The sequence below is a fragment of the Vanacampus margaritifer genome, chromosome 1 (genome assembly GCF_051991255.1).
Source record: "Vanacampus margaritifer isolate UIUO_Vmar chromosome 1, RoL_Vmar_1.0, whole genome shotgun sequence".
NCBI classification, from domain to species: Eukaryota; Metazoa; Chordata; class Actinopteri; order Syngnathiformes; family Syngnathidae; genus Vanacampus; species Vanacampus margaritifer.
Genome location: NC_135432.1, coordinates 11,172,051 through 11,195,345, shown reverse-complemented (window position 1 = coordinate 11,195,345; position 23,295 = coordinate 11,172,051). Strand labels below are relative to the sequence as shown.

Here is a 23,295-nt window from a genome sequence, read left to right as displayed (position 1 = left end):
AACAGAAACGATAAATGAATGCACTCCTTTGGGAATTTTATTTTATTTCATGAAGCCCTGACTGTGGATGGTGTAAAAAATCAGGAAGTTCAGATGAAAAAAATGAATAAATTAAGTAATTCACTAAATATTACTCATAGGCCTATTGCTGTATTTCATCCACAGTGCTCCTTTGTTTATCACTGGGGTTACGTTCCCAAAAATACAATAAGTGAAATCCACAAAATAGTGAGCTTTATTTATTTATTTTTGCCTTATGTTTTAAGGCTGTAAAACCCCTCATCACAGACTTTATACACTTTTCTTATTTTCTCCCATTTCTCTCTTGTTTAAGCACTCTCAAAGTTCAAACATTGACAGGTTTTAAAATAGGTACACTACTGTTCTAATATATATTTTTTAAAAGCATGCAAATTGCAAGGCCTTGAAAAGTGAACCGCGTTATAGCGAGCGAATACTGTACTGCCATTTTTTTTTATACGTTGTGTATCTTGTTCGGCACATTCATGGGTCGTATACTCGTAACTTCATTACAAAAATCAAAGTACAGTACAACAACCAAGTGCAATGCTCTTAACTCATTTACTGCCATTGACGGCTATAGACGTCAAAAATTCATTTGAACTATTTCTATTAGTTTAACATTTTTTTTTCCACTTTTGTTAACAAGAGTATGAAAACCTAGAAAAAAATGATTGTACATTTAGAACAGATATAAAATTTGTTATTAATTGTGAGTTAAGTACTGAAGGCATGCAATTAATTACGAAAAAATGTAATTGCGTGATGCCCCTAATTTTAAATAATCTTTAAAAAAAAAAAGACATTTTATTTTTTGTTTTTAATAATCTTTTCTTTTAAAAATAAAAGATTATTAAAAATTAGGGGCGTCAGGCAATTACAATTTTTAATCGTAATTAATTGCATGACTTCAGTACTTAACTCGCAATTAATCACAAATTTTATACCTGTTCTAAATGTACAATAAAAAAAATCTAGCTTTTCATACTCTTGTTAACAAAAAATGGGCAAAAAAATGTTAAACCAATAGAAATAGTTCAAATGAATTTTTGACGTCTATAGCCGTCAATGGCAGTGAATGAGTTAATGACAAATGTCTACTTTGTCATCACTGGCCTAAAGGACAAACAATGTGTGAGCGAACACGCACAAAGGACTTTTATTTCGTGAGCAAGCAGGGCTTGCAGTCGGCGTGAGATCGGTCCGCTTTCCAGGAGGAGTGCATGCGGTTGTCCCGCTTTCTCAGAGCGACCATTGGCAGATGTTTGGACTGCAAAGCAGAGCGGCGTGGGACCGGCCACCAACCCGTTTCTTGGCCTTGGCAAGCACTTCGGCCGCTGCGTCTTCTCCAGCGTGGCGCTGCTCCGGGACCGGGAAAGGCAGGAAGGCCATCTCCAGCAGTCCTCCCAGCACTCCCAGCGCCACCAGAGCCGAACCCAGCACGTAGATCTTTAGCACACTCCGTCCAGGGCTCTGCTTCAGCATCTCCTTGACAAACGGGATCATCTCCTATGAGAAGTCAAGGAGGCAGATCACAAAAGTATTTAGTCATAAGTCATTAGAAGGGGGGGGGGGGACCAATAGTATCGATTTGTGAAAAAATGATAGCCAAATTTGGACATACTTGCAGAAGGTTTTGCCCTGACGCCAGTAATATGTACAGTAAACATAACAGTAACACTCAGCAATGTAATTTTTAGTTCGCTAGTCTCCCAATCAGAACCAAAATAATGCAGTTTTAAATTGATCTCTTATATATATGATGGCGTATTAGGGCCACGTATAAATACGAGGCGGGGTAATATTCAGAGAAAAAAAGTCACAAATAAACAAGGAGAAAACCCCCCGCCTATATTTGCGTCATTACAAAGCTACGGAAGAGGATTAGGGCCAGTGAAGAGGGAAAAAAAAAGGTTGGCAGGATCTCAGAATTCTGACTTTACGAATTCTGACTTTAAAGTCAGAATTCAGAGAGTAAAATCCTGACTGAGATTAAAGTCAGAATTTTCACTTTAAAATTAGAATTCTGAGATTAAAGTCAGAATTCTCACTTTAAAGTCATTGGAACAAACATCCGAGTACATTTCGTGTACTTCTCGCAAGTTTCTGAGAATTTTCTCGCAAATGTTTTTTTCTTGCAAATTTGCCACTTTATAATGTCACAAAACTGTGAGTTTTTTTTCTCCCAAATTTGCCACTTAGTGTGAAGAGGATTAGGGCCAATGAAAAGAGAAAAAAAAAGTTTGGCAGGATTATCACTTTATTCTACAGAATTCTGACTTTAAAGTGAGAATTCTGACTTTAATCTCAGAATTCTGACTTTAAAGTGAGAATGCTGACTTTAAAGTGAGAATTCTGAGAATAAAATTCTGACTGAGATTTAAATCAGTATTCTCACTTTAATGTCAGAATTCTGAGATTAAAGTCAGAATTCTAAGAATAAAGTGCTAATCTTGCCAAACTTTTTTTTTCTCTTTTCACTGGCCCTAATCCTCTTCGGACAAAGTGGCAAATTTGGGAGAAAAAAAATCACAAATTTATGAGAAAACGGTTTTGTGACATTATAAAGTGGCAAATTTGTAAGAAAAAAAATTGCTAGAAAAATACAAAAGTGTACTCAGATGTTTGTGCCAATACTTTTCGGTCGGGTTTTCAAATAAAGACAGATTAGAGATTAACCATATCGTATTAAGCATTTGAAGCAGGTACAGTAGCTAAATGGATGTGTTGAATCTGCTGTTCTCAGTCATTCACTTGCATTTACCTAAAGTCTGCTAGCTTCTGATTGGTTAGTGTTAGTCAGCTGATGGGGGGTCAGGAAGGGTTGTTGCCGTAGCTGCCATGTGTAACGAGTAAAGTTGAGAAATTTGTCGCCATCCTGCCCATTAACCATCAATGAATCCTCACGTTATTTAGTGCCTCGTTCAGACTATAGCTTTTCGTGAAATTATAAGCTTTGTTTTTTCACACAAATTTACGAGTTTATTTCTGGTAAAGTTGTGAGGTTTTTTTTGGAATATTACACCCCCAATAAAAAAAAAAATTCATACATGGCCCTAATACGCCATCGTACTTTTCAGCCGTCTGATTCTTCTTCTTTTTAAAGGCTGATTCTAAAATGCGTCAAAATGTTGACAATCGTCCAGCCAATAAACAGTCCATGCCTAAATTGCATGTTAGGCCTTTTGGTAAACCAAGCGACGTATTTGGTTTGTACAAGTCAAACATTGTTATTTAACACAATTGTGAGCAGCCACTTACAGCGAACGGTCCTTCCTGGGCTTGTGTTGTTTCCGGTTGGGCCCGATCAGGCATCAGCAGGCGCACTCGAAGGCAGATGGTGCGCTTTATATGGGAGGGGAGAAGCGGCCGACTCCCACTGGGGCCACCAAATTCATATTCATGAGCGGCTCTTGTTGGCGATTTGGGGTGAAAGGGCAAAGTGTTCTGCATGGAGATAAATAAACCCGGCAGGTTCCACAAAGATCTTGCAAATGAATACAAGCAAATAGTCCACACGTCATCCGTGTACGGAGTCATTAAAGAAACAATCAGCAGAGTTGCTTCCTCTCACACGACTCGGCTTTTAGTGAGAAACATTTCGATAATTGCGTCATTTCCCACACAATATTGATCATCTTGGACAAAGTAATCAAAGCAAGTGATCTGCAGCCGCCGGAATGCTCTGACGGCCAAAACCTTCGACCCGCTTCACGCCGTCGTGCGTGTCATCAGGCTTTTGCGAAACGTGTCTGATCTTTGTCACAGAGACGCTTGATGTCATTTCTCCTCACTCGGTCGGGGTCGCCTTCCACCACGCGTCTGTCAAGTCATCTTCACAGCGACTGGAGTCCGCGTCGTCCACATCACGTTTGACCACACATGCCAGATGAAAGTCAACACACTCATAAAAGCACCAAAAAAAAAAAAAGCGTTGTTGTCGAAAGTTTTGCAACATTTGGGCAGTGGCGAGTAGCGATGTAACAATATCCAAACATCACGATCCAATAAATATCACGATATTGTGGGGAGGTTGGTGATATAACTTTTTTTTTCATGATACTGTGCAAAACTCACGATATTGCCCCAAAAATTCTATATGTTTGCTGGTATGACTGATTTATTTGAGGGATAATCACCGTAGTGGCCCAAACATTCCTAATTAAAATTAAACTGCACTAATAAACTAACCACCAGAGGGTGCTAGAACTACACAAATGGAATACAGCCTCACCTTTTTAACAGATGTGCTGCTCTTAATATCGTGACATAACGACGACGATATTGTGGCAATTTCAATATCGCGATATCACGATATTAGTTATCGTTACATCCCGAGTGGCGAGCTCTGCATTTCAGCCATGAAATCAACCTATCGAACTAGGAGGCAAGCACAGAGGGCATCATGAAAAAACACGGCAGCTAAAAGACACATGTGGCTGAATTATGAAGTCTGAAATACTCTTTTTAGGAAGACCAAACATCTGATCAATCAGCACCTCCATGTTAGCCTGAGAGAGAAACAATCGAACTCTGGCCATATTCTTAAAAAACAATCGTACTTATAGTTACAATTTGAATATGAGGAATAAAACTGATCTCAAAGTCAAAAATGATGCTTAAGTTTTTCTCGCATTGTGAGGGTTTACAATCTTGTAATTTTGGTCAAAGTTTCTCTTTGTGACCTTTAGGGCCGATAACTAAAACCTTTGTGTTGTCCTGGTTGAGCTGTACGAAATTCTTTGCCATCCATGACTTAATATCGAAAATACAATTTAAAAGGATGTCAATATGTCCTGTGCCATCAGGAGGCACGGCAGTGAACAGCTTTGTGTCGTCAGCGTAACTGTGGAAGTTGTCACCGTGTCTACTGATGACGCCCCCAAGGGGAAGCATGTCAAGATTAAAAAGTTAGTGGGCCTCAAATTTAACCTTGGGGAACCCCACATTTAATTCCATTGGTTCTGGAGGAAAACGCAATTGTAGCATTACAGAGAGAGAGAAACATTTGGCATATTTGGGATGAATACCAATATTAAGAACAATATCCATTCGGAACACTTTACAATAAGACAAATACATTGAAACCTGAAATAAAATAAATGGCACTCACCAGTATTTAGAGTTCATAAAATCCATCAGCCGATTTTGGTGAATCGGAAACCTAATAGTAATCGATTAGGTTTAGAAGCCATTGCTAATATTAGGGTTAGATCCTGAACATTACATTGACACAGCAACAAATAGCAGCAGGTTTATAAAAGGTGCTTCGACGCCACCCAATAGTGCACTTTAACACACTTCCTCTTTTTTTGCCATTCAAGACGAGATGAAATGCAGCCCAAGTCTGGCCCGGCCTTCCCCCGAGACCAGCAAGCAAATATCAACACATATTTCTGCAAATGTTGCTTGCATGCTGCCAGCAAGGAAGTTTGTATTTGAGGCAGTTTGAGGAAATGGATCTTTATCACCACCATGGGGGGAATTTTTGAGCTTGTCTGGAGACCTTTGCTCCATGTAAAAATAAATAAAAAAATTGGGCTAAGAGTAAACGAGCAAGGAAAAGACATACAGTATATTAAAAGCAGGTGATGACATTTACAGTCAAATGTTCAAATTGTGCCAGACACCAAATACAAAAACGACCGTGTTTTCTGACGACAATGTTTATTTTTTATTTTTGTCCAAGAAGCATGGCAGTCGTGCACATAATGCCAGCTTTTATTTGCAAGCACATACAATACATCGACGGACTTCATGAATTAGCCACGCGGCACAGACTAAAAAGCAGACGGAATTCAAGATTCCGGCTGAGATCCGTGAGGCTTTTGCAGTCACATACAGAAAAAGTTAGGAGAGATTTGGGAAGCGATGCGACTATATAGACTTGAAACTTGAACGTTAGAAGCTAAATTCATCACACTCGTGCCTTTGGTGACAACTTGCTGAGTCGTGGCAGCTTTGTTATGTTTTATGCCGAGTCAAACTTGCCATGACAGAAACTAAAGATGTTTCAGAGTTTACAAACATGAAAATTAAACACGATCCTCAAATGGCAGACAAACCGTGCGGTCTTTTTTTCATGGCTTCGAGTGCCTTCTGAAATGTATCTTGCTACAAAATCTGCCTAGAGGACTACGTTTTCAAAAAGAAATCCAGGGGGCGCTATTGAGGCCACCAAATGTCCATTTCCAGCAGAATGAAAATGCTCGCATAATTTGATGTGTTTTTGAGTAGAGGAATCAGTCTAGGGCCGCAAATAAAAAAAAAAAAATAATTTCCATTTCTGTACAAAAAAAACAGGACGTTATTTGACATTCACAGCGCAGAAAATGCAACATCATATTGATGATTCAGTTAACATTTTGGGCCGTAACATTTTAGGAAATGAGCAAAAATGTTTTGCAAAATCTTATTTTTGAAAAAAACAAACAAACACACACATGCATACAAAGACAAGTGACAAAAGAGTACTGACAATTTCAGGTTAATGAAGGTCTTTAAACGATCTATTATCCAAATAGTTGCAGATTAATTTCATGATCATTAACTATCAATGATTTTTGCACTGCTTGAAATCATTCAAAATGGTGATTTATTTGGCCGAACAAAACTATTTCAAGTGGGCCACTTTCATGAACACTTCATGGAGGAATCACTTCAAAACACATGTGGAACAATAAAATATATGCATACTGTGATTGCTTCAAGAAAAAAAGAAAATAAAAACAACAGAGAGCAGATTCATGCTGGCAAAAATAGCTCCACATCTATTTGAAGGGCAGATGCAAGTTTGCTTTTTCTCCTCTCATTTTTGCCAGAGCGTCCTAATCGGGTCGCGATAACACGTCTGGTTGCGTAATCTTTTTCATCAATTCCTTGAGAAAAAGTGCAAGAGCTCTGGGAGGAAAGTAGCTTACTTCAAGCTAGCCCCATCATTGCTTTGTTATCGCGTGCACAGGAAATACATTTGTGTGCTTGGTCTGGATTTTTTAGGGTGGGAAAGCCTCTGAAGCACTTTGGTAGCGACGTGACCGCATCACATGTGACAAATGACTCCCACTGGCTGCAGCGGGAGACCTCCGCAGATGGCTCACATCCAGCAGAAGATCAACCGCTTGCCATTCTCGGCAGCAGGTGGCGCTACACATAAAAGAGCCGCAAGATGCTGACCTGCAGGAGGAAATGAACTCCGTGTCATCGCGTCGTCAACATGAACAGGAAGATACTTTGCAAAACTGAACGTACTTACAAATATTGTATTACTAGTAAAGCCAAGGCAATACATCTGAATATTTTTACATTATATATAATATTTACATTGTTTTGTTTTTACAATGGTTTACAGTATATCAAACATTATGATTTACAATGGGAGTCAATGTGACCAAAATGGGCATTTTATAAAGCAACATAGTATAAATCTCCCTCTGCCATTTGCAATAATTGAGAAATGACTGCATGATGTCATTTTGAACTTCTTCATGTTATGACAATCTGCTGACATATTTAGCACCCTAGTGTTTTTTTTATTTTTTAAACACGTTTTCTTTGTTATAATAACACATCAAATATATATATATATATTTTTTAAAAGCACAGGTGTTAATTAATGATTGAATTCAAACGTGTTGTACTAAAAAGCTCAATAAAAAATACCCCAAATAAATGTTTGAAAGCAAACCGCTGTAGAAGATTAAATGCTGATGTATTGTACTTAAACAAAACTGAACTGAACTGTACTACAACGTATGGATTAAACTGAACATTATGCACAGTTTGCCCATTAGAGTCAAATTATTTTGTGTACCACTAGAGGGAGCTTGCGTACCACTAGTGGTATTCAAAGGAGACTCTGACCAGTGGAAGAGCAATGAAATGGAAAAAGATCATTTGTTTTAAGACGAGCCCTCACGTGGTTGGGAATCCGCAAACTAGTCAGCCATGATGTTCTTTATTTGTATGAAAGCAAAATTAATTTATCACCTACCAAGGAAAGAGAACTTTCACTCCAAGTAAACGTGATTCCGGCTTCACATGACGGCGCAAACGCTGGTCTGAAGGGTTTTTCCATTTCTGTTTTTGTCATAGCTGAAAAGAAAGGAGACGTCAGGCGAGCTCACAAGGCGAGGTGGGCCTGGCCTGCCCTGAAGTTGACAACGCACCCGTTGAGGTTGGCGGGCTCCGAGTGGTAGAGGTACTTCCCCGTCTGGGCGATGGCGGGCGCGTGCTGCGTGCTGTGGCTGACCTTCAGCGGGTGGAAGTGGCACTTGAGGTCCACATGGCTGGCGGGCAGGCTCATGTGGTGGCCCGCCGCCGTCGCCGTTTTCACTTTGTTCTCGCCGTCGTCCGGACGCTTGCGCTGCGAGAGCGGGGAGGACGCCTTGACCACGCGGATGTCCGGGATGCCGGCGGCCTTGGGGGCCTGCTCGGCCGCGGCGTGCGCCAGCTGCAGCTTCTTCATGTGGTTGATGGCCACGGCGGCGTTGAAGGCTTGCTGTCAACGTAACACACGCACACTTTTTCAATATCTCACTCAGGTCAAAGGAAATATGTTGCGTCAATGTTCTTAACACACCTGCCAAATTGAAAGGTTTAAAAAAAAAATGCAGGGCTGCTAGTATTGATTATGGATGTTTGATATCACTTTATGTCAGAGCAATACGAGTACGAGTACTCAACCCTTGAGTAGTTAACATTCCCAAAACAAAACAATAACTTTATCAACACATATATCCCAATAAAGCATATTTGCTTAAAATAGAATGGAAATAATACATTTCTAGTTAACGATCCTAAAACGGCCACAAGAGGGCAGCCAATACCAGCATTGCCTCGAGTACCGATATCTCGAAATAAGACCAGTATAAACATGATACCTAGAGATAGATCGGCCAGGATGATGATTGGCGCCGATATTTAGTATATTGACAAATATCTGCATTTTTTTTTTATATGAATAAATTTTTTATTTTTTTTATTTTATTAACTTCAGGGAACTATTTAATTCAGTTTTCAATAAACATTCTAAGAGATTCTGTACATTTTCTACACCTTCTGCTTTTGTTTGAAATTACAACTAAGATAAGTAAAAATTAAGCATTCTAGATATTTTGAAATTTGACCCTGAGAGCTCCCTGAAATTTTTGTTCTAGTTTTAAAACAAAGATAGATGGCTATTGTCTAAGATTTAAAAAAATAATAATAATAATAATATTTTGGCAAATCTGTTTAGTAAATATATGCTTAAAAACATTTCAACAAAGTTAAGAATTAGAGATTGTATTATTTTTTTTTTTAATTGGATGCCAATATTTTTGTTTAAGTTAAAGTGAATATCGGCTCCAGTTATCGGCCTCCTTAACTACTAATAATAGGTATCGGTATTCGCCCTAAACATTTTGGTCTATCTGGATACTTGCCCATTCATAACAATTATTTGTTAATAATTCCAGTAATTTCTGGACTATAAGATGCTACTTTTTTCACTTGCATTCGACCCTGCGACTAATATACAAAGGTGTGGCTTATCCATCAGACCACAAGGGGGCGCACTATAAAGGAAGCGCAAGAGCGTCAGGCAGAGCAAAACAAACCATGTGAGCCCAAATATAGTAGGAGGAGAGACAGAATGAGAGAGAGAAAATTTGCACCCTCATAAAGTCAGGTGCGGCTTATACAGTATGTGTAACAAACTTGAGTATTGCCCAAATTTTGCTAGCACGGCTTATAGTCGGGTGCGCCTTATAGTCCAGAAATTACCGTAATTAATTAATTAATGTACATTTTAGTTTAATAATACTTCTTAGTAAATGTGTTGCTTTTGTTATGTAATGTATTTTACTTATTTTTTTTAGGGTGGAATTTACAATCTATCTTTGGACTATACATGATATATTCTCATTTCAGGATGATAAACTGTTTTTCTTGCTGTCCAAACATTTGAAGTGAAGCGTACATAAGGGTTAGGAGTGAAGTGCTGGCAAAAGGCCGACATCAGCGACCTTGATTACAAAACAAGCGCCATTAACTGTCCTTAATCATCATGGAGGATTTAGGCAGCGGCCCAATTGATTGTGCGTAAACGGTCGGGCCTTGATGGGCTTAAGTCAATCAAACGCAGCAAATAGGCCGGCACTGACCTTCCACTTGGACTTGGCAAAGTTCTTTTGGATCTGAACGCTGACGGAATAGTAGATGTCCTGGCTGCGGGCCGTCTTTCCGATGATCCTGGAAAAGCGCGCAACACAAATGGATTTTCGGGAAGCTGCTTCAACTTCCTTCCTGACTCTTTGTCAATTGCAACTTGATACACAAAAAGTAGGCTTAAAAAAAAAAAGGGAGCAAAAGTAACATCTTGAGGAATATTTTACAGTTCGGGTTTTAAATGTAGTCAAATGAGGGCTCGAAAAGAGGCTTTGAGATTTTACACTCACCAGGGGTGCCTGAGCGCTTGCTCGGTGGTGTAGCGCATAAGGGGATTCTTCTGCATCATGTTTCGGATGAAGTCTTTTGCTGCGGTCATCAAGAAAAGTGGTGACGCCACACGCCAGACGAGACGCGCTCACGTCGCTCTTACCCGATTCGGAAATGTCGTCCCAGAAGGGCGAGTCGAAGTCGTACTGCGCCTTGATGATCTTGGAAAAGAGACGCGTCTCGCTCTCTTCGTAGAAAGGAGGATAGCCGCACAGTCTGAAATGAGCAGTTCAAGATATTTTTCATCCATTCATTTCACCTCAATTCCAGACAACCCTTTTCACATATCACGGATCAAGCTTTATTTTTATATTTTTTCTGGAGAGCTCAGTATTGTTCATTCGGTAATTTTACCGATTTGACATGTCATCATCAATGCTCTCTCTTTTAATTATTATTTTTTTAAATTAATTATATATATATTTTTTTAATATATATATTATATACGGATCAAGTTTTAAACGCTCTCGCTGGCCCTGTGTGGGCTGCCGGCTCTCTGACTCTCACTCACAAGATGTACGTGATGACTCCAATGGACCAGCAGTCCACCGCTTTGCTGTAAGGCTTCTGGGCCAAAACCTCAGGAGCTGCACGGAGGGAAACATGTTCAACAACAAGTCACGATTACGATCAATCAAAACAATACAATCTTTTACTCCATAATATTTCAGAAATAAAACAAACACTATCGCTCCGATACATTTCCCCTAACATTATTCGTTACTTTAGTACAACATTCAACTTTAATAGAAATTGTGGCGCGAAAGTGGAAGAATAGTCCTGTCTTATATTATATTATTAAATATAAAAATATTAAAGGTAACATTGATTGAGTTATCCAATGGAGGTAAAACATCAATGCTTTTTAGTCATCATGAGCTTGTTCAGGCTTACAGTTAATGTGACGGTTGGGCTAACATGTGCTAGCTAACGCACACATCCGTAACTACAACACGGAAGTGAAATAAATCAAATGTATAAAAATGAGATTGAATCAAGTCAAAGCCATCAAAATACTTCCCCTTCCAATACTTAAATCCTTTTATTCAAAAAAAAAAAAAAAAAGAAGAAGAATTCTACAAGGTGACTTGACTATTTGTACCAAAGTAATTTTCTGTTAAGACAATTGTACTCGAGTATCACTTTCAGGTAAAAAAAACCCCGATTGTATAAAAACGCATAGAAATAAATGATCGGAATATGGAATTTTCCTCACCAACATATCCTGGTGTGCCGCAGGCGGTGGACATGATTCCCTTGTCCACCATCTTGGACAAGCCAAAATCACTGATCATGATTTTGGAATTCTCCTCCGGGCTGTAGTAGAGAATGTTCTCCGGCTACACAAAGACAAAACGCGTGTCATGATACCAAATGAAATGCTGCTAAAAGTGTTGTAATTATTTGGAGAGGCAGAGAGGAGAAACTTCCACATTTTGATCTCAGTTTGAGCGACAGTGGATCACGGCTGAGCTAACTGGCTAGCCATGCTAACATATGTGAAATCTCAGCATATTTGGAGATTAATTTAGTTGATTTTGAAGAGTTTTGTATGTTCAATTTGTATAATGAGGATTTATTTCAAGAGGTTTTGTGTACAACCACAGGCAAGAGGAATAGCGAATGCTAATCTGGTGCTGTGCACTTGATATTTCAAATTGATGGTTAAAAGGGAAATCTAGTAAGAATTTTATATTCATTTGGTACTGAGGTGCATTTTTGTAAAGGAATTCATTTTAGAAAAAAAAAAGCTCATATGCACATTTAGCGACTCAAACCTGGGGAAAGAGTGAAAGCTAACCTGTTCATTTTCAGTTCAAGATGGTAAATATTACTTCTAAGTGGGTATTAGGCATGTAGTAATACATTTAGAGTTTACAGAAAAATATCCAAAAAATTGTTAATGTTGCGCAGAAACTGGTAAATTTTTGGTCTGCTTCCTTTTTCTTGACAAATTAATACTATTGGGCAGTTGCCAACTTGCCACATGCTATTTTTTTATTTTAATGTATTTTTACAAGTTATTGCGGCAAGCCCAAGTGTTAAAAATGGCTTCCTGTATTTGACATGCAATGTTATGGCTCAACAATTTGATTTTTTATTTTTTGTATAATAAGAATTTGCCTTTTCCACATTTTATGTTACAACCTGACCTAAAATGGACTCAAGTATGTGTAGGAATTTTGATTAAAAAAATATTTTGGGAATAAGTCAGTATGAATATGAACATAACAATTGTGTCTTGGTGGCCATGTAAGGTTATTTATGTCGTCCATATGTCGTTTTCAAAGCTGTTACCTTGAGGTCTCGATGCACGATGTCGTTGCTATGCAAGTAGCTGACAGCGTGCAGCACCTGTTGGATCACGCGACTGGCGTCCATCTCGGAGTAGACGCCTCGGTCCAGGATGCGATCAAAGAGCTCGCCGCCGGACACGCTGCTCACACGACACTCGCGTCAGTCAACCTTTCAAATGCTCCTACTGCTGCCACTCATCCAATTTCAACTCACAGTTGCATGACCAGGTAGTAATGCGTCGGACTTTCATAGAAATCCTCCATTCCCACCACATTCTCGTGTTGGATTCTGTTCAAGCACACAACAAATGTGGAAAACGCTTTAAGGGACAAAACAACTTCTTTCTTTTTTTAAACTCGAAAATATTTTTATGATAGCGAAATCTGACAACATTTCTAGGTCGCCCCTTTGGCAACAGAGACTCTTCACACTTTACTTTTCCAGCCACAAACACATAAAATCAGAAATGTTGTGGGTTTTTTTTTGCTTCAGGCAAACAGTAAGTTTAAGACTGTATTAGCAAATGAGAAAATTGCATTTTAACAGCACAATGCAGATGGAGTCCTGATTGGTGGATCCAAGCCTGGCGTTCATAGTACTGGTTTGAACCGGTTGTTGCAGGTGCTTCCCCGATTAGTCGTGATGTGCCGCATGAGCATTTACTGACTCTTTGACAGAATAAGGACCTCTACGAGCAAATCGTTTTGTATCGTTAATATTATTGATTCAAGAAGCTCACGAGGAATCCGGGAATGTTAAAACAGCGGTTAAAAAGGAAAAAAACATCTAAAGATGAACACAATGTATTGATGTATACTGTCAAATTTCAATAATTCAAATTTCACAGCAAAAATAACGGCTGACCAGGGTCGACCATTCATGAAAATGTGTCATAAAACCAACCTCCTGAGCACAATGATCTCGTTCTCCAGATTGAGGTCCCTGCTTTGCTCTTTCTTGATGCACTTCATTGCGAACCTTCTTCCCGTCTTCTTCTCCCTCACCATGAAGACCTCGGAGAAGGCTCCTCTGGTTCGGTCAACGCAAAGAAAACACACAATGAGCTCCATGCTTCTTTCGAGCGTCTGCCATGTGACTAATTTATTAGTAGCCCTTTTAGGAAATGGATAGGCGGACAGACTGCGCTCAATTAATATGCTTGGGCTGTCAAAGATGGCAAAAGTCATCACCCGCTCTACTTAAATCATTCACTGCCATTGACGGCTATAAACGTCAAAAATTCATTTGAACTATTTCTATTAGTTTAACATTTTTTCCCACTTTTGTTAACAAGAGTATGAAAACCTAGATTTTTTTTTTAATTGTATTGGAACAGATAAAACATTTGTGATTAATCGTGAGTTAACTAGTGAAGTCATGCGATTAAAAATGGTAATCGGCTGACGCCCCTAATTTTTAATAATTAAAAAAAATATATATATATATTATTAAGAATTGAAAAAAAAAATATTACAATTATTATTTTATTTAAAGAAAAGATTATTAAAAATTAGGGGTGGTAGATGATTAAATTTTGTTATCGTAATTAATCGCATGACTTCAATAGTTAACTCACGATTAATCACAAATTTTATATCTATTCTAAATGTACCCAAAAAAATTCTAGGTTTTCATACTCTTGTTAACAAAAGTGGAAAAAAATGTTAAACTAATAGAAATATTTAAAGTGAATTTATGACATCTATAGCTGTCAATGGCAGTGAATGTTAAAGGGAAGTCAACCGTAAATATTTCTTGACAATAACATGTTATATGTGACCTCACTAGTCCAATCATGACATTCTGATTAATATTACATTTGTGGAATACATCTTTTTTTTTCTTTCTATTTTTTTTTTCATTTTATTTAACATGTCATCATCTGTTGGAATTGGCAAATGTAGCAAGTATTTTCTAACAAAGTCTATACAGGTATCAGCTTTCAAAGGAAGGCAGTAGGAATAAAAAAAAAGAAAAAAAGTAATGAAAATAAAAACTCAGGTCGTACTCAGTGTGAAGCGCTCACATGTCGGGGACATGAGTAGTGATGGGTCTTAGCTATGTTGAGCCGCGTCTGGGAATAAATTGTCCCAGAGAGCAGATTAGGGCCCTTTCCGTCCATGACGTAACGGAACCGGACGTCTCCCTACTTAAGACGCAACAAGCGCATTTGCGCCTTCATGCGGCTCCATGACTGGCTGGCTGGCTGACACATGGGCGTGGGTCCTCCCCCCCCCCATCATACTGACCCGCTTTCATCAAGTGATCACTCTTCCCAGTCTTTACTTTCTGATTATTGCGCAATTTGATGCATTATAAATAAAAACATGTCATATGTAGTATGATAAGATTATCATTCATATGTAGCCACCCATACACAATAGTTAAAGAATGTCTTGTTACTTTGTAGTTTTGGACTTAAAAGACTTCAACTTCTGTATCATTTCTGCTTTCGGTTCCAAATTCCGCACCTCACGTGACAAGCATTATGTAAGTAAATAAGCACATCTGGAGTACGGCTCAACTGATCCATTTGTTGTTTTTGTAAATGGAGGAGTCAGCTTCCAGACGAACCCTGCGAAGGCCACCGTGTCTAAATCGGCCTCAGCGCCGTAATCCCATCAAACGAGTCGTCTGGCCTCCGACACTCAATCGCAATGGAGACTTAAATATGCACACGCAGCTTCACATGATGCGCCGGCAGCGCAGGTGAACTCGAGATGCATGCTTTTCAAAACTGAACTTGATGTTGCTGGGCTATTTTAGGGTCTTATAGTCGTCACGTAAGCCGAAGCACATTTCTTGTAATTGTACAACTGTAGCAGAAAGAAATTCAAGGTCACTCTGTAAAACATATTGAAATCTCCTCATTTTCCATCCATCCATCGATGATCTGAAACGCGCATCCTTACGAAGGTGCCAGGAATGCTGGAGCCTATCCCAGCTGTCTTCTGGTTGCCAACCAATCGCAGGGCACATGGTTTTAAAACCCTCATTAACACGCACAATCACATCTAGGGACAATTCAGAGTGGTCAATTCCTACCATGCATGTTTTTTTTAGAAAATGGGAGGAAACTGGAGTACCTGGAGAAAACTAAGCAAGGGGCAAAATTCTGCCCAGGAAGGCCAGAGCCCGGATTCGAGCTTATGACCTCTGCATTGGGAGACAGGCGTGCTAACCAGTCATTTACTGCGCTGCCCATCTCATTATTTTGTGTACTAATTATTTTTCAATTAAAAAAAATAATCTGAATTTTACATCAATAAATTGTGACAAATTAAAAAAAATTACTTAAAAAAAATAAAGTTGTGCCTTTCAATATTAAACCATTTCAATAAAAAAATAAAAAATCTGATCAATTTATATTTTAAAAACATAAAAAAGAAAAGTGTGATATTTTGAAACAATAACATTTATTAAAATATTCTTCCTCTTGTAACCAATGCAAGACATGTTTAAAATTGTTCTACGAAGAAGATGCAGCAGGCCAGTAATTTTTTTTTTTTTAAAAAGGTTGCAAATGCCCCCCCCCCGGGCCATATTTTGGTCATCCCTAATATTTTGTCAAGTTTTCTTTGTAGCACAATGAACATTGTTATTGTTGCCACCCAAAAATCTGTTTTGGAAATGCAGACACAAATATGATTTTTTTATGCTGGACTGTTTAAGTATCACTGTAAATTGATTTTGCATCATGCTAATTTCTTTTTATTTATTTATTTTTTAACAAAAGATGCGCCATGACATCCATTAGCTAAAAGCTGAGCTGCACTGTTTGTTTACGTAATTGCACTTCTTGTTCATCAATTGTGCTGGAGGAATTGATCCCATTTCGTGTAATTGCTCCCAAAATGTTACTTACCCCAAATGACATATATTTGCTCATCTATCTATGCCACCCATGTATCATGACACATTGAAATTTTCTTCCACTAGATGTCAGAAGGTAAACTTCACCTGAGTGAAAATGTGCACGAAAAAGTTTGCAATTTCAGCAGAATAAAGTTGCAATAAGAGAAAAAAAGTGTCATTTTCCTAATAACGTCACAAGCTTCTATGAAAAAAACAGGATGAACAAAAAGTTTGACATTTTATGTGGCTAAAGATGCAATAGTATGAAGGGAGGAAAGGAATTGGGGTCCTGTTTCCTTTCATAAGTACAATTAAGATACAATAATAATACATTAAGTACAAATGTACACGTGAGTTGCATGCACTTACGATCCCAACTCCTCCATGAAGTCAAAAATCTCCTGGATGTCTTGCGTTTGTTTTTTCCACACGTTGTCGGCCTCCTGACGCCCCATGTCCGCAGCGGGCCTCGCCAACGATTGCTTGGGACGACACAAAAGAGAGACACTCTTTCACTTGACTCCCTCCAGGCAAGGATTTACGTCACCCGACGAGCGAGGACGTCTGTTGATGGCAGCATTAATGTCGACCGTCATGTGCAGACGTCCTGAATGAGACTATTAAGTCTTTTGGGATTACAGTATGAGAAAGCGCACCGGCGCGAAGGTCGCCGGCCGCTCAGACTGTCTGCTGAGGCCTCAACGACACACACACAATTTTGTTCTCAATTTTTTTTGTGGTTAGACAATTGAACAAAATTAAAAAAAAGTCATGTAACATAACATTATGTACCGGTACACGTTGAACATTTAATTATGTAATTCTTTTGCAAACCACTAGAGGGCGCACACAAGTATTAGCATACTAAGAACTTCTGCCTTAAAAAAAAAAACAAAAAAACATGAACTTTAACCTCAGAACCAGAAGTTAAAAAAAAATAAGAAAAAGATAAAAGGAGAGGTTTGCTTTAGCATTTGAAGCCACATAACTTTTGGGGCCTGTTTACTGAGCAGAATGTTTTCCAAAAGCCAATTCAGCATGTGCACCCCCAAATGCCATGGAAATCTTTTTTTTAATTATTTTTCTTGGAATTGGCACTACTTGAAAATGTGAGGTGGGAACAAATTAGAGGAGGATTAAGAACAGTAGAAATGAGAAGGTGAACCACTTTGATCTTATATAACGGATTAGAAAGTCTTCATCTGATCACCTTGATGGCTCCAAAAGCCTCACATGCAACTTATGTAAACCCTTTCCTTAAAAAAAAATACATACAATTACACAAATAAATCAGGTTTTCTATTGAATGTTCAATACAAAGAGCAGTGCATTTTCCCCCCATTCAACTGGACTGGAAAGAAACACGTGACTTGAAATTGAATTGGTCGTCATGCGAAAACAGCTCATCAATGCAACAAGCAGCTTGCAGAGTCAACAATCGAATGACAAGAAGAGAAACGGCAACACAAAATGCGGATTGGCCCATATTTATGCCTCTCAATCGGCACACATCATTCAAATGTGACTGCAGGATTTGACTACATGATAAGCACATTTAGAGTTCATTATTTTTCATTGGTTTCAAATTTCAACAGGAAATACAATTAATATTTTATACACTGTACATATTGCGGAACGTATATCAATGTCAATAATATTACCACTTTGCACTAGTTAAAGTGTTGCATCTAATTCCGCAGCATCTATTTTAACATCTTAAGCATCAAATTTTTTCCCCCCTTGTTCAGTTTAGATGAAAACGCTTCCTGAATGATGCTCTTGTATTTGTCTGTTTTTGCTGTATATCATGAAATGAAATGCGGTGTACATGTGGCCACTCTTGCTGCTGTGACTGACCATTTAATTTCCCTCAAGGGGATCAATAACGTGTCTGTGGCGTATGGACTCACCTAGAGACTTGCTGCTGGAGCTCCCGCCGTGTGGACTCACAAGCACTGCTGGAAACTTCGCATATATCTGCAGCAGCAGGAGGAGGAAGAGGATAAAGACGATGGAGGAGGAGGAGGAAAGGGCGGAGGAAGAGGCGGAGCTTCGCTTGAAGACAACAGAGACGAGCAGTCACAATAAAAGTGTGTAAAAATGTGTAAAAATGTGTCACTTGTTGTTGGGGTAAGGAAATGTCAGGTTTCTGTGATTTAAAAAAATGTGAACAAGATAACCCATTTCAAAACGTTTTGCACCGTTAAATGGAACCTAGAATTGCATGGACAATCAATCATATTCAAACTCACGTTCAACGGAGTCAGTGCTTCCGGTATAAGATCAAATCAAGTGTAACACAACATATTTTTTAAATTATTTTGTTACTTTTAGTCACAATGGTAGAAAACGTTTTGAAATGATTAATCTGCATTTTTTCTTTATATTACAAAAAGCTGGCCTTTGAACAGAACAGAGGTGCGTAAACTTTTTATATGCACTCGGGACTGGCAGAGTCACATTATTACAGAGGCGATCGCGACATTATTGCGAGCGTCCAAACAATAATCATGACGTGAATCAAGTCGCACACAAAGGAAGTTATTTTGGTGTTCACACACTTACGTAAGTTGATTGAATCGATGCTAAATCCGCCCGCCTGCTCACATAATAATAGATTAACGCGCTTACATCGCTGAGTGCACGACCGCAGCCCTCCAACACAAGCAAAAAGTCATTCAACATACACGAAGCAAAAGGTACAAACAAAAGAGCTTCTTTTCTGTTGATGTAAATAAGTTTTTTCCAAATTCATGTTCAATTCATACATTTTAGAAAAAAAAGTCTTATGACTTTGATATATAGGCCTACGATGAGTTTCAAGTTTAACTTTAGTTTATAAACGTTATACAAAAAGAGTAAAAAATGACAGACTCATATATCATAGTTTTGTCATAAAATGTAATACGTTATGGCTAAAAATGCATTTTTAGTATTTTATTGTAAAATCCGGTGGTAGATTTTTTTTTTCTTTAAGTCGAGAATGTAATTTGTGTTGAAATTGTTGAAGATCTGACGCTGGACTGAGAAGAGGTGTGTGGAATGAATGGAATTGAAATGCAAATGTAAACAGTGGCGGTTTCGTGCACTTGCAATATGTGCATGGCTGCTGTTCCAAAAATAATACAAAATTAAAACAACGTACGTTTTCTATTGTGTATGAGGGGGTTTAGTTTTAAAAACAGCTATGGAAGCAAAAGGCGAACCCACAAATCAACACAGAATTATGAAAATGTTTGGAGTTTGCCCCCCTGGTGGAGTCACACTCCGGACTGGTCTTGAGCATCAAGCACGCGTTTGGGGAGCAAACCGATTCGTATCATCCATGGAGATAAAAAAATCAAGGCCCGATTTTTTTTTAAATGTATTTTATTAGTTTACATTTAATGAACTTCTGATTTCAAAGTGAACAATCAAATCCTTAACATATGAAAGCAAACATGCTGCAAAAGCAAAATGATTGCAAGAAGTTGCTCATCAGATTGTTTTCACGTGTGCAATGCAAGACAATTATATATTTTTTGAATATTAATTCTGTTAAATGATTGGAAGCAAGAGAGGAGGGAAATCAATACTTGATCACAAGACCATACACTCACAAGGGGCAAAGTACTCTCACTTTGTACTTGTCTGAAGGAGAGGATGGAAATGTAGAAAAAAAAAAAACAATTTTAACTCTCGTACTTCAAGGTGGAGTCTGCATTTTTATTTTTAAGAAACCACCATGGCAGAGTCAGATCAACCTATTGAAGACAGAAGGCATGAGTTACAAGGTGTCAATCATTTGCCATGCACTCGCTAACGATTGGAGTCAACCGAGGCTTAAAAAAAAAAAAAAAAAAAAAACCTAGAGTTGCCTTTAAACAAAAAAAACCTACAGACTGACTCTCAAATGGACAAAAAAAAACAATGTCATATTTTTGGATTTATTATTTTCTGTTCAATCTTATGTACTGTACTTTGTTACAGCTGTGGTTGCTTTTTTTAAGTTTTTTTTTTAAAGTGCTCTATGAACAAAGCTGAGAGTAAATATATAGTAAATAAAGTAAATATAAATAATGACTGTGGAATTTATTGGACAGCGTCACGCTGAAAAATATATACTTTTAATTTGATTGCGACCACTTTGTACATTTTGGGCTGCACCAGCCCAAACGGCATCGCAATGTGATGAAGTGCTGAGAATAAAAGAGACGCAATAACTGAAAAGCCTTTCAGTTCCACTTTTCCATAACGTTTATTGACTATACAAATTAGTAGCAAACAAAGCACGTGGCTTGTTTTTCAGTCAAAGACGACGTGAAGCTTTTGCGAGCCTCCATCCGACTCATCAGGCTTTCATCTTCATCTGCAAGGCTGTCGTCTGGCGCCGCTTTGTCGAGACGGCATGTTTACCACACAAATCCAGGTCAGGTCCCTCGCCGGGCCGGTGATGATTATCTGCCGTTTGTGCATCATCATCGTCATCCTCATCATCAGATGATGTCTCCCCCTCGTGTGGTTGGAAGCCGCTGCAGTCAGCTCCTCAGTGTAGAACCTTCTTTGGCTTTGCAGCATTTGTGTTTCAAGTGTGAACGTGCCCAAAAGTGCTTTTGTTAAATGTAATTTTTTTTTTTGTTACTGCCAGTGAACCTGCCCCTCCGCCTTGGAATGGCGTTTGGCCTCCATGATGGAGAGGACCTCTCGCTCCTCTTGGATTTCCTTCAGCCTTTTCTCCTCCAGGAAGGACACCAGCGAGTCGCGCATGTCCACCACCTCGATCATCTGCTGCAGCACGCGCTCCTCTTCCGCCTGCTGCTCGGCTGTCTTATCTGATGCGGGCAAGACGAAAAAAAAAGACGAGTTACACAAGTAATAATGTGCCCTTCTGACGGCTTGCAGATGCGCATAAATGATCAAGGTACGTACCGCTCAAGTCCATGTATTTCCTCAGCTCCAATTCCAGCATGCTCTGTTTGTCTTCAAGCTCCAGTTGTCGCGATCTGGGACAACAAACATCGGGGAATCAGTGCTAAACGAAGCAGACGTGCACGTGGCAGGAATTGCTCAGCACTCACGGCATAATCCAGCTAATAGACAATCTGTAGTAGTTGAAGTAATCTGAAGGAACTTGACATGTTGAGCAAATTGCTGCTCATGCAACATGGTATTTTGTTGGCTCGTTTGCAACGCCAGGTGGACATAAGTGGCTTAAATCAGATTTGGCAGACAGAAATATTTTTGGTAGGCTTGGTTGCTCTGCCTCACTTTCGTATGGTGTTCCAGAGGGTTCAATGTTAAGGCCCCTGCTGTTCTCATTGTATTTGCAGCCTCTGGGTCCAATCTTAAGAAATCGTGGGATTTCATTTCACTGCTATGCGGATGACAGTCAGATTTATGTCCCGCTGAGCAAAAAAGACGCTTTCTCATTGAGGCCACTTTTGTCCTGTCTGGAGGAAATAAAGCCAGGATGCCACTAAACTTTTTGAAAAAGCTTTTCTCATTAACTCATTCACTGCCATTGATGGCTGTAGACGTCAAAAAATAATTTTAACTATTTCAATTAATTTAATTTTTTCCCCCACTTTTGTTAAGAGTATGAAAATCGAGAATTTTTTTATTGTACATTTAGAACAGATAAAAATTTTAATCGCCTGACGCCTCAAATTTTTAATAATGTTTTCTTTTAATTCATTCACTACCATTGATGGCTATAAACGTCAAAAATTCATTTAAATAATTTCCATTAGTTTAACATTTTTTCCCACTTTTGTTAACAAGATTTATTGTACATTTAGAACATATATAAAATTTATGATTAATCGTGAGTTAACTAGTGAAGTCATGTTATTAATTACAATTAAAAATGTTAATCGCCTGTTGCCCCTATTTTTATTTTATTTTATGAATTTATGGCAGTGAATGAGTTAAGATAAAAAAAAAAATCCTTGTACAGCAGCCAGGTGCAAAGGTGCACACTTACGCCACCATGAGGTCGGACTCTTCGGAGACCAAAGCGTTCTTCTCGTGGACGAGCTGGATCCATTGCTCGATCATGTCGGGAGAACTATCCGTCTCTGCAAGCAGGAAAAACAATTCTATGAGGGGAATAAACATGACAAGCGGACTAAAGCACTAAAAGCATTTGTGGGTTGCGGACAGGAAGTCATAAGTTACAACGCAAGTACAAAAATTTCAAAAAACATCCAATAAAAATAGCTTAAGCAAGCTTTAAACACAGCGAAACTTATTAAGACACATTTTAGACACATTGTAAACTTATTTGAACTGCAAAGAAATGCAAGCATAAAGTGAATCAAACATACGCAACAATAACGGATGAAATAAAACAAAAACGCTTCTTACGAGCTTCTCCTCGTAGACTTTGCTCGAGCGCAACGCCTTTCTGCTCCAAATCGCGGAAGGTCACATCGATCTCTTCCAGCCGTCTCTGGATCGACTGACAAACAAAAAGGACAAAATGATGCTGTGCCAATACGTCACAAATTTAAAACACATTTTAAGTAACAGTAGTGGTTATCAAAAACATATTTCATATTATTGTAACATTAAGTTTCAACAATAAAGGAAAATAATTCCATTAAAATGCATTGCACATTAAAAGTGAAAAATAAATAAATCTTTTGAGTCATGACTGCCGGCTCT

General features: G+C 38.6%; 3 protein-coding genes across 5 annotated transcripts in view; all 3 read right to left on the bottom strand.

The window, feature by feature from the left end:
- Window positions 1–288: 288 nt before the first annotated feature.
- g0s2 (G0/G1 switch 2) lies at window positions 289–3,541 on the bottom strand. Its single transcript, XM_077542522.1, has 2 exons — window positions 3,283–3,541; window positions 289–1,530 (listed from the first exon to the last, which is right to left on the bottom strand). The coding sequence occupies exons 1-2, from the start codon at window positions 3,472–3,474 to the stop codon at window positions 1,264–1,266; spliced, it is 459 nt and encodes a 152-aa protein (XP_077398648.1). The 5' UTR covers window positions 3,475–3,541; the 3' UTR covers window positions 289–1,263.
- Window positions 3,542–5,671: 2,130 nt separating this feature from the next.
- LOC144034155 (calcium/calmodulin-dependent protein kinase type 1D-like) lies at window positions 5,672–18,685 on the bottom strand. The gene is made up of 13 exons (XM_077542724.1): window positions 18,561–18,685; window positions 17,020–17,132; window positions 13,699–13,824; window positions 13,009–13,083; window positions 12,796–12,934; window positions 11,714–11,837; window positions 11,009–11,084; window positions 10,601–10,713; window positions 10,458–10,536; window positions 10,164–10,251; window positions 8,187–8,518; window positions 8,012–8,112; window positions 5,672–7,194 (listed from the first exon to the last, which is right to left on the bottom strand). The coding sequence occupies exons 2-12, from the start codon at window positions 17,103–17,105 to the stop codon at window positions 8,055–8,057; spliced, it is 1,296 nt and encodes a 431-aa protein (XP_077398850.1). The 5' UTR covers window positions 17,106–17,132; window positions 18,561–18,685; the 3' UTR covers window positions 5,672–7,194; window positions 8,012–8,054.
- Window positions 18,686–20,862: 2,177 nt separating this feature from the next.
- mical1 (microtubule associated monooxygenase, calponin and LIM domain containing 1) overlaps window positions 20,863–23,295 on the bottom strand; it is a 28,945-nt gene continuing 26,512 nt past the window's right edge. For all 3 annotated transcript variants that reach the window (XM_077572089.1, XM_077572080.1, XM_077572098.1), the window contains 4 exons: window positions 22,996–23,089; window positions 22,613–22,706; window positions 21,559–21,632; window positions 20,863–21,461 (listed from right to left, as the gene is read on the bottom strand). In XM_077572089.1, coding sequence (XP_077428215.1) covers window positions 21,268–21,461; window positions 21,559–21,632; window positions 22,613–22,706; window positions 22,996–23,089 — 456 coding nt within the window. In that variant the 3' untranslated portion in view covers window positions 20,863–21,267. The remainder of the gene's footprint in view (window positions 21,462–21,558; window positions 21,633–22,612; window positions 22,707–22,995; window positions 23,090–23,295) is intronic.

Bases quoted from the DNA above. Each gene is read 5' to 3' on its own strand.
- LOC144034155 (XM_077542724.1), bottom strand. From the start codon at position 17,105: ATGGGGCGTCAGGAGGCCGACAACGTGTGGAAAAAACAAACGCAAGAC. The intron at 13,825-17,019 runs GTAAGTGCATGC...TGACCGAACCAG, and splicing joins TTCATGGAGGAGTTGGGATC to AGGAGCCTTCTCCGAGGTCT. The intron at 11,838-12,795 runs GTAACAGCTTTG...GTCTTTGTGTAG, and splicing joins TCGTGCATCGAGACCTCAAG to CCGGAGAACATTCTCTACTA.
- g0s2 (XM_077542522.1), bottom strand. From the start codon at position 3,474: ATGCAGAACACTTTGCCCTTTCACCCCAAATCGCCAACAAGAGCCGCT. The intron at 1,531-3,282 runs GTAAGTGGCTGC...GACTTCTCATAG, and splicing joins CCCAGGAAGGACCGTTCGCT to GAGATGATCCCGTTTGTCAA.